The following is an 11113-nucleotide window of genomic DNA, read 5'->3' on the forward strand; positions in this document are numbered from 1 at the left end:
AAATTAGGTTTGATTTTTTAGAGCTTTACTCAATTTAGTCATGCATTTATATAGAGGGAAGAGTCAAATGTTTTTAAGGGTGAAAAAATACATGATTTAGGAGCGAAAGACACAAGTTAAATTTTTTGTCAAAATTTGAAATGGGAGTGATGTAATCAAGAATTTAGGTACTTAAAAAAATGGCTTAGTAAATAAAAAAAAAAATATATATATATATATATAAAAGGTGATTTTTTCAAAAAAGTTGGACAAAAAAAGTGGAATTTAAAAGAAACAAAATAATAAAACATTGAAAATAATATCATTTTAAGTCAATAGCGCTAAACAAGAGAAGAGAGAACCATATTCCTATAAAGATCGATTCGACAGAAAGTCGGTAGGCAAAAGGTTGTGCTTTAAAGAGAAGAATGCGTTCAAATCTTAAGAGTTTGTGTGAAAGTAGTTGCTTTTGTTTAATGATCAATCTTAATAGACTTCAATCTATCCCTTGATGGATATTATAGCATGATTAAACTCTTAACTTACCAACGATACATAAACTTATTGCTGATGTATAGCTCACGAAGCAAGCAAAGTGACAATCAAATCCAAGTAGATGAGAGAAGCCATGCCTAAGAAAGTCTACTATTATTATACACAAACTTGTAACAGCTCTAATTCCTATGAATGACGGATACACAGCTAAACGCAGAATAAAACACACGGAACAGCAGAAAAGCGAAAAAAAAAGAATTATCATGTACATAATTTGACCGCAACATGTTATAACTTCTACCAATAATGAAGTTGCAACTGCGGTTCAGGTCTCCTTTGAAGTATATGGAGTCGCAGTGGCTGTTCAAGCGCAACAACCACCACCTGGAGGAGACGCTCTTTGATCTTGCTTCTGTTTTAAGACATTCCTTTTTCCCACATTTGACCCTTCCTCCAAGAGACTTGGAACTTCCATAATCTGTAAAATAGTCAGCAAAGTCAAATTTATCCTGATTCCTCTAGTTCCATACAAGTTACAGTAAATTTGTTAATATATACTTCATACTGGTTAGAACTTGTTCCTTAAAAGTTTCCCTATTGGGTGGGATACGGGAAGAGGATAAATGAAGAGATCCATTTAACAAATCAAACTTTTCGAATGCTGACACATTTTAGGAGGAAAATGCTGCCCTAAGCCCATCCCTCGCCTTCTCCTTTGCTACTCTCCCCACCCATTCACGCTCCACAAGGTCTTGAGTTATTTGGTAGAAGTAACACTGCTAATACCCGAATCATTTGACTAGAGGTCTAGAGCATGTTGCCAACATTACTGCTATGAGGGCTAAGCCTCCAATCAACTTTTCATGTAAAATTTAAATGGAAAACTCACATTGTATTTACAGCATAAATGAACCAAAATCAGAAATAATCATGTACGCACCATAAAAACAATTAACCTAAAGTTTTAAACTTTGGTAACCTAAAGTTTTATACTATGTCAAGTTTTGTAAAATGCTTAGTTTCAGCTTCAGCCAAAGTATCTAAACTTACCAAATATGGAAAGAGAATTAGAAAAAATAAATTACTTCATACCCTCTTCCTTGACATGTTGACTCATGCAGTCATGCCCCTATTAATTGTTTTTTCTTCTGTGTATATAACACTCCACCTCTAAAAGTTCTTATGTTAACTATGCACGTATGCCCAATGTAAGTCTTTGATCATTAAAATCTTATACGGAGTAATTGCATATTAACAGTAAAAGTTATAAGAAATTGATATTCTTAAAACAGTCAACTCCGCATGACTTAAAATTGTACGATTCTAAACCAGAAGAACTTCTAGCGTATCTTCTAATTACTATGTTAGAATTATTATGTTATGAAAGAGTAAGTAAGACATTTTTAATCTAAGTATAGATCTTGAGCATCACCCCCTTTTTTCTAGGACAAATAAAGGAGAGATAACAGAGTTAAGTAGCCAAAATTATAGAAATTTTAGCAGCCATCTTACATACTATTAACTTTACAAATAAGCCCCTAATACCAGTTTTGTATTGCTTTTTCCATGTTGACACACCATGATTAATGTTAAATGTAATTACAACTTTTGCCGACCCTTATTCAGTTTCTATACATCATAATTTTAACACAAAGCTAAATTCCTCTACCCTACAATTGACAGACAGATTTCAAGTGACCATTTTGGTGGAGTTGTGACTTGAATATTGCAATAATACACAATCACATGAGGTTATTTGGGGCATTTTGAAGTGACAAACTATTAACAACAAGGTTAAGTCAAGGTTTTATGTGCATTTACATGGTAGTTTTATGCAAAGGATTAGAAGAGTAAGTGAAGGCACAATTGTTCCAAGTCCTGTGCTTATATGGACAATTATATGGGCAAGGCTTCGGGTTGATTTATGCTAGAAGAGTGAGTAAGAAAGTTAAAAGAGTTTGTACAAGCTAGATCTTGAGCTAGTTTCTATTTTACAAGTCTCTATCCACTCAAAAAAATTTAATTCCTCTACATACCCCTCTATATGAAACTTGTTATACTAAATAACAGAGAAATAAGCTAAGCTGGAATGTGGGGATTTGAACTTTGCAAATAGTTACTCTGAATATGTGCAAAGTTGCTTCGCAAGTCCCCTACCCCCCCCCCCCCCACCCCTTCCTTCCTCCTCCTCCTCCTCCCACGTGCCTAATTAAGCAGACCATCCAACTATTAAACACCTCCCATGGATAGCGGGACTTTCTGGGGGTGTAAATGTATCTAACTAAAAAACAGTAAACATGATCAATTCCTAACCTAAAGCACTAAACTTCCTAACAGAAAATAGGATATATATAAGTGCATGTATCCAACCAAACAAACACTAAACATGACAAATTCCCGACTTTAGAGCACCAAAATTTCCAAGCTTGATCTATAACCATGGAATATCAAATGTAAGTGGAACCACCAGCAATTGTACAATTACCGAAAGACAGTAGGCCATCTTATATTCATGATATATACATATGAATTTTAAGCACAAACTAATAATTTCAATATTTTGAGACACACTATCAAGTCCAAAAGACCTACACTACGGCACTTAAAAACAGAAACACTTTTAAGATTAGAAAATATATTACCTTCAAAGCAAGCTCTTCAAAGCACTGTTCCACATTTTCTCGAGTTTTGGCGCTGCATTCAAGAAATAAACTACCTAACTGTTGTGCAAGAGCAATCCCTTCTTCCCTAGTCACAGCTCTTTCCGAATCCTAAAGTAAAAATCAGCAAGAACAGTGAGTTCCTAATATCTAATAAGCATCAACCTTTCAAAGGAAATACCATTTTGGGGCAGGAAAAACTCTACTTCTAGTAAATGAATGGATTTAATATATAAAACAATTTTGTCCACTTCTAAAAAGGACCGATAATATCAAATTCAGAAGTCTTCCTTTGAATTGTTAATTCAAAAAAGTCCTAAAGATCAATCTCAATGCCACACAACTTATGATGCTAATGAAATACCAAATCATCAACAATATCAACAACTGCACTAGCCTCCAATGTAGAATAGGAAACAGCTATGTTAGCATAAAAAGACTAAGCTTTTACTTTACTCGAATAAGATTCATCAGAAAATAGAGTCTTGGCTAGGAGAGATCAAGCACTTAGTAAAATCTAATGTATGTTTTGTAAATGCTGCAGTACAAGCCCTAATATTACAAAAATGAACAAAAAAAATTCAAGAATGCATAGAAGTATGGATAAACAGGATATACCTTGTCAACTTTATTTCCCACGAGCATCTTGACACAATCTTGATTAGTGGAGTAAAGCTCAACTTCTTTAGCCCAAACATCAGACAAGTTGGTAAAAGTTTCTCTTCTTGTGACATCATACACTAAAATGACAAAAAGGTAAAGACGTTAAAAGGGGGAAAAAGTCAAAAGGAGGATATGAAAATGTTCTACATGAAAAATCAGCCAGCGGTGATAAGAAATGGTTTTGTCAAGCAGTGCTTATGAAATGGATGATGCTAGAATTAATGGTTAGCTAATTTTTTGCACTGACAACAAAGTGCAAACACTCTGCTGAAGCATATACTATTCAGCTATGTACCTTTTCCATGCTCGCTATAGCAACATATGGATAAGTAGACATAAGATCAGATATAAACCCAATTGCATGTTCTGAATACAGTGTGAACACTTGCATAAATTTGGATTCATGAAAAGCTAAAATGTGAGTGATGAGAAGAGAGGCCTGGAGAGAAGAAAGTATCATTCCTATAATCGAGTCCCTAAAATCTAATACAATATAACACCAGCCAACGAGCACTACTTTACATTAAATATTTGGCAAAACAAATATACTTTAAAAAAAAGCTAAATGACTCTTGATAGAGAGGTGTGCCTAACAACAATTCGAAATGGATTAATCTAACAACCCCCCCCCCCCCCAAAAAAAAAAAAAGAAAAAAAAAAACCCTCATCTAATGGGAAATAGAATCATGACCTATTGGCTTCTTGTAACTACTTATAACAATGACTATAATCTCAATAAACTAGTTGGTCAAATGATCATACATTCCGAAATAGAACATACCAAGAATAATCCCTTGGGCACCTCTATAGTAGGAGCTTGTCAGTGTTCTGAACCTCTCCTGACCAGCTGCAAAGGCATACATATTATTAGTAATGCTCTTCCAAATTGAAGAATAGTTCAACGTTGGAGTTTGCGATAAATTTTCAACAAAGAGTAATCACGGAGCAAACGATAAAATGCATGTACATTAAGATAAGGGATGGCTAGAGACTATAAGCAGATAAAGAATAAAATTCACAATCCTAAAACTAAAACTCATCTCATTTTACGATCAACAGCTTTTCTCGATGTAAGATGGCCCAGAATTGAGTCCACTTCACAAATATGGGCCTGGACTGCACCCATCATCATATACAAACCACTAAACAAGTCCAAATAGGTTCCACCTTAAAATTATAGGGCTATAATCAGAGTAGTCCATTAGCCTTATAAAGTAATAAACTCTCTCTTATTGTATCAATGTAGGGCAATTTCATTATTTACATGTGTTGTTTGGGGATATAGTTTTACAAAGCTTCAACAACCAGTCAACACCCAATCATGCAGTTTAAAAGTCTAAATTAAGTGATATCTTTCTCTCTAGTTACTACATTCTTATGTCCATATAATCGAGATATAAAAAACAGATGAACCTTAAGATATGGAGTAAGAAAGAAGTGCATTGTGCAACTAGTTACCACTTACCAGTATCCCATATTGTAAGTTTCAACTTCTTCCCACCAACAGTGAGCGTCTTGATCTTAAAATCAACCCCTACAAAAAGTGAATCAACAACCAAACTTAGCAAGCAAATCATAATGGCAATGGCAAATTGTCAATAAAAAGAAAAGACACATTGTTCATTAAAATCTATCCCACTTGGTTTTCCCTCAACCAAAATTATGATATTGGTCGCGATTGCAGTTCAATTGACTAAATACAAGATACCTATTTCCGTAACCATTTATCATTGTTATAAATCACGAGTGTATTCAAAGATAGCTTAATTTGGGTTCGAAAAAATAAAGTAAAATACACTCGTGCAGGTAGAGGTACGCGGGTGCACATTACACCTACGAATTAGCAACGGTTTACACCAAGAAACCAAGATTGCATCCGTTGTTGATCACACAAAACTCGAAATTGGAAGAAAAAAATATATAAAAATCTGAAGTAGTCGTAAATTATTAGATTATTGGACTTCAATTAAATTTCCATTGTTTCAAAAATAAATAAATAAATAAATTTCCATAATTTCATGAAAATTGGGCTTATTAAGAAAAAACTATATACACTATCTATCATACAACCTTAGATATTTTATACTCATCAATCAAACAACATTAATAAACTACTTCGACCCTCTTTAAGTTAGTTGCGCTTTCTATTTCGATTTGACTAAGTAGGTAAAACTATCTACTCAAATTAAATTAAATAATATTACATATAAAAATTTTGATGAAAGCGAACAATTAACGAAAGTTGTACTATTTTATTGAGTAAATTATCTGGAAAAACTATACCAAAAAACAACCAATCATCTCAATAATTCAAACCTTCAAACACAAAATCCAGATCCACAAAAATAAATAAGAAAAACTCCAATTGTCGGTGAGTTTGATTTAAATCAAAATTCAAATTTAAAAAATCAAAAAGGGAAATTACCAATAGTAGGAGATTGATCGTGAGTAGAATTCGAAATGAAAGAAACAAGCAGACTACTTTTGCCAACTCCAGAATCACCGATTAACAAAACTTTGAATGATAAATCATAATTACTACTTCCACTATTATTCGAACTTGAACCCATTTTTTATTTTAATTTTCTCTCTCCTTTTGCTCTTCTTCTTTGTTGCTGAGAAATTCAGACTTCTGCTTTTATTGCAACAAAAAGATCAACTTTAAAAAAAAATAAAGAAGAAGAATGTTATTTTATTTTATAAATTAAAAACGGGAAATTCGTTGCTTTGTAGTTCTGTTAAGTTGAGAAGAGGAGAGAGAAAGAGTGGTGACGTGGCGTGTTTGGAAGAAAAGCAGCTGGTATCTGAACAAGGAAGAGACAGAGGAAGATGAAGGAAGGAGGGAAGGTGTTAATTGTTACGGTGCAAAATTCAAAACCCGTTATTTTCGAGGCGGGGTCTTTTTTGTTTGGTCGTTTGGAGTTTCTTTTATTTACTGCTTATTTGATTTTGACGTTTGGACTACTTAGGTTTCAACTTCCAAGCTTAAAATGGGGATTGGGGGGAGTGTTTAGGAATACTCTAGCCTTATAGGTTTCTATATTTGAGTTTTCTAGAATTTAGATTCCTTTTACTTGATGACAATAAGATTGGATTTGGAGAGGGTTAATTTAAATTAAATTGTGGATTATATAGTAACAGGATGGCTTAAGATGATCAAAATTATAGGAGTGATTACCTTAGAATTTTCATCCTAAAAGGTGTTCCGTAGTTAGTTGAACTAAACCCGAATTACTACATCATCCCACTAAAATTGTCTTATTTGTTATTTACTTAGGAGTTGATTCAATTGAATATCATGTGTTCTTTTTTGGTTTTTTCTGTGATTGCACCTAAATTAACAGATGGTCAAATATTGCATAAATTAAAAGGTGAAAACCTAATGAAACATTTTTATACTAACTACTGTAGAAAGAAGAGATTACATTCGAAATTGACCCGACCTAACCAAATTCTCCATAAAGTTAATGTGATAAAAATACGTGTACTGTACTCCGTCACAACAATGTACCTGTAGCCAGACATCATTATACTACATAAATAAATACAGATTATGAAAAGAAAGCAAAATTAAACCAAAAACAGATAATGAAGATTTTGCAATCGACAGGTTTGAGGAATGAGCTAAGTAATCATACGAATGACTAAAAAGGAGCAGGTGAAGCATGCACTTTGGATAATCCAGGTGTTTGAATGAGTTAGGCAATGCTGTCATCATAAGTAGACTTCTTAAATTTTTAACAAGTTAAGTACAAGCTGTTTATGGGGTCAATTTCATCTTCATTGGCCCATTTAGGATGTTCCGTTTTCAGATATTTTTTCATTTTTTCCCTCCTTTGTGGTTAGAAATTTATAATAAATTTTAAATTTTGAATTCTTTTTGTCCTAACCTTATTTTGAAAATTTATTTTGGAAATTAGAAAATACTTCGTATAGGAAAAGAAGAATAGAAAAATAGATTATGGATTACGGATAACATTTCACCTTATTTCTTACAAGTAGTTACAAATTTATTTCCTTTTAAAAGCAGTTACTTAATTTTATATGTTCCTAAAAGATCTTCTTTTTTTGATATAATCCTAAAAGATCTTCACATTTTGAATTATGTGTTCAAAGTTAGAAAGCTTTGAATTAATTATGATTGGCACATATTTTAAAATATAGTTATATGAAATTCTATTAAATTTTTCTCAAAATTTACTTTGATTTTCCAGTAACATTTACGGTGTATAATTTTTGTAATATGAAACTTAGATTTTACTCTCTCTATTTTTAAATACTTGTTCTATTTTTTCTCCGTGCGCGGAGTTATAGGAAAAATTTGGAGAAAGTAATAAAATATAGAAGTAGTGGGGTTAGTGGAAGAATAGAAAATTGTAAAAAAAAACAAAAGTAGTTGAAAGAAATGAAGGAGAGAGAATATTAAATTAATAATGTTAGGTCCACTTGTTGTGAGAAATTAATTAAATATTGTAAGAGCTTTCCAAATAAAGAAATGGAGCAAACATTTAAAAACGGTCGAAAAAGAAAAGTGAAACAAGTATTTAAAAATAGAGGGAGTAATTGCTAAAGATTGTTAGAGTTTGCACATATAGCAAGGGTAAATTACTTTCAAGAACGGAAGTAGTTGTACAACCTCCGGACTATATTACTACCTCCGGTCCATATTACTCGCAACTTTGGAATATTTTATATCTCACAAATAATACCCTTAAGTTGCGAGTATATGCAACTTTGGGCGTATTATTTATGAGATATAAAAAAATTCCAAAGTTGCATATAATAAGATCCGAAAGTAGTATTTTAAATGTGGGTATATCATTATTTCAAATACTTTGTACTTTTGTAGTTAGATTTAAAATCATTTTTTTCCCCTTTCATAGCAGTAGGGAGTGTAGGACTAAATATATTTTCCAAGTCAACCCCTTCCAAACTCTCTGGCCTTTCGTGAATAAGTGAATTTGCAACGTTTTTCATGGCAACAAAGGGCCAAGCCACTGTTCTGGTGGGTTCGCCATTCCACCCATGATGATGTACGAAGTTAAGCGCATAGCGGCACACACACAAACAAACAAGAGGAAAAATTGCAAGCAATAACAAAGGATAATTGGCAGTGTAATTACGGAAAGAAAAAAAAATCGTCCATCCTTCTCAAAAGATTGTTAATAATGATATTTATCCCAATGTTTTAACGAACCTATAATAGTACAATCTTATACAAGGCTATCATGAAAACAACTTCGAATCTAGTACAAAATTCCCAGACCAAAACTACTGTAGATTCAATTACTGGCCCATGTTGGGAGGTGGGGGTGGTGGAGCTTGCATCTGTTGACCAGGGAAACCCTTGGGGTGGAGGAGGCGGTTGGTTCCCCATCGAGAAGTTTGACATTCCTGCACTCCCAGTTGGGGAGGTGGTGGAGCTGGAGGAGCACCAGGAGGCAAGGGCCTCGGACCATTGCCCATTGATGGCGGTGGAGGAGGTGGCGGCATTCTTGGAGGATTTCCAGATGGAGCACTGGGTGGAGGTCCTTGTGGGGGTGGAGGTCCCTGCGGGGGTGGAGGTGGAGGAGCATGCGGAGGTGGGGCAAAGAGGCCTTGGTGGGACCCCAGGAGCAGAAGTGCCATTTGGTGCTGGAGGAGGTTGTGGTTTGCTCCCTCTGGTGGCTTGGCCTTGAAATATAACTGCAACTGCAAAATTGCACAGAATAAGCTCAAAATTCAGAACAAAATTTGAGAATTGAGATAACCGCAATGTTGGTTTGGACGTACTGTTTCCCAATTATACTTGCTAGTTGCTATAATGCAAGAAATGGCATCTTGTGATCTCGTGAACATCTTCGAAGAAGAATATCAAAGTGAAAAGAATTTAAAAGTTAATACTAAGTACGTCTTCCGTTTCTTTTTAGTTGACACGGTTTTACTTAGGTCACTATTCATATAATTAACTTTTAACCCCCTTTTGTGATTTATATTTAAGATAACACATTATGCGAGATCTTTTCATAATCGTCTCAACATCTATTTTCCAAATACAGAATACCCAATTTTTATTATTGTTGTTGTATCTAATCAAAGTTATTCACATTTGCAATTATGCATTGACAAACGCGCCTAAAGCCCCTAAAAGAAATGTGTCGACGAATATGAAACAAAGGAAGTATGATGCAAGAATTTATGGCATACCGTGAACATCTTGGAGTCGGGATCCCAATGTGAGAAGAATTTGGAGGTAGACTTGTCAATCTCTGTGCTAGGAACCTGAATGCACAAGCAATTAATATAAATAAGACATCAAGATTACTACGAGTTTTACTTTGTAATTTGTATGGTTTGACAAAGATTACACGTCATATAAAATTTACCTTGAAAGCTATAATTTCATAAGGCTCTGCAGCAAACATGAGATATTGGAACCGTTTGTCAAAAGCTTCAACCCTCTATTCAAGAAGTAAACAACATTAAGATAAGCAACAATTGAAAAATCTGTAGAGTTCAAAATTTCCAACATATTGAAACTTACCTGCTCAAAGGAAGACATAAACCGGTGCCTTGGCTTTGAGTTGTCCTCAATCTCAGGATACTCTATCTGCAATCACATAGAAAGATATCAGTATCTAAATTTATAGCAGAGTACTAGGTCCATAAGTAAATTCTGCTAATAGCAAGCATGAATTTAGCAAGTACCTGGAAAAGAAGAGACCTCTGCTTTGTCTCGGGATCAAATTGCTTAGTTACTCGGTACCCAGGTCGGCCAATCTTGACTACAAGAATGAGAGAAAAAAAAACTTTAGACAATTACATATGGTACAAAACCATTAATCAACCGAAGAGAATGCTACTAAGCACTACCAGTTCCACATAAAACACTAGCAAAAAAGTTACGCAGGAGGCCGCATTAGGTTTCCCCTACAAGAAAAGAAAGACCGAAATCAACAATCCTAACAACCCACAAGCTTTAGGATAAATATGAGTACCAACAAGCTTATGTATATTCAACATAGTCACTTTAACCAATACAGCTGAAGAAACGAAGGCCTCAAATTAGTTGCCCAAGTTTTTAGTAGGCATGCAAATAACTCCAATATGCTAAGCTTAAATCGGTATTAAACTTCTGTAGTCCCTTTGCACTTAATAGCAGTTTAAATTAAAATGTAACATAGCTATATTCCCTCCATCCAGATATAATAGTCGCGTGTACTATTTTGGATGCGTGAAAAGTTGTCACAGCATAATAAGACTTTCAACATACGAAGTACATGACTTGAACAGGGTGATGGATAAAGGGAGAGAAGGGCCCAACCACACAAATACTA

General features: G+C 34.1%; 1 protein-coding gene and 1 long non-coding RNA gene across 2 annotated transcripts; both read right to left on the bottom strand.

Annotated features, from left to right (window-relative positions):
- Positions 1-465: 465 nt before the first annotated feature.
- Positions 466-6828, bottom strand: LOC110711222 (ras-related protein RABC2a-like). Its single transcript, XM_021889596.1, has 6 exons — positions 6223-6828; positions 5263-5331; positions 4579-4644; positions 3753-3874; positions 3117-3245; positions 466-952 (listed from the first exon to the last, which is right to left on the bottom strand). The coding sequence occupies exons 1-6, from the start codon at positions 6365-6367 to the stop codon at positions 839-841; spliced, it is 645 nt and encodes a 214-aa protein (XP_021745288.1). The 5' UTR covers positions 6368-6828; the 3' UTR covers positions 466-838.
- Positions 6829-9451: 2623 nt separating this feature from the next.
- On the bottom strand, positions 9452-10787 carry LOC110711221. The gene is made up of 6 exons (XR_002509305.1): positions 10650-10787; positions 10485-10561; positions 10321-10386; positions 10163-10237; positions 9984-10058; positions 9452-9488 (listed from the first exon to the last, which is right to left on the bottom strand). It is a non-coding gene; the product is annotated as an uncharacterized LOC110711221 (long non-coding RNA).
- Between the last annotated feature and the right edge of the window lie 326 nt (positions 10788-11113).

The sequence above is a fragment of the Chenopodium quinoa genome, unplaced genomic scaffold (genome assembly GCF_001683475.1).
Source record: "Chenopodium quinoa cultivar QQ74 unplaced genomic scaffold, ASM168347v1, whole genome shotgun sequence".
NCBI classification, from domain to species: Eukaryota; Viridiplantae; Streptophyta; class Magnoliopsida; order Caryophyllales; family Amaranthaceae; genus Chenopodium; species Chenopodium quinoa.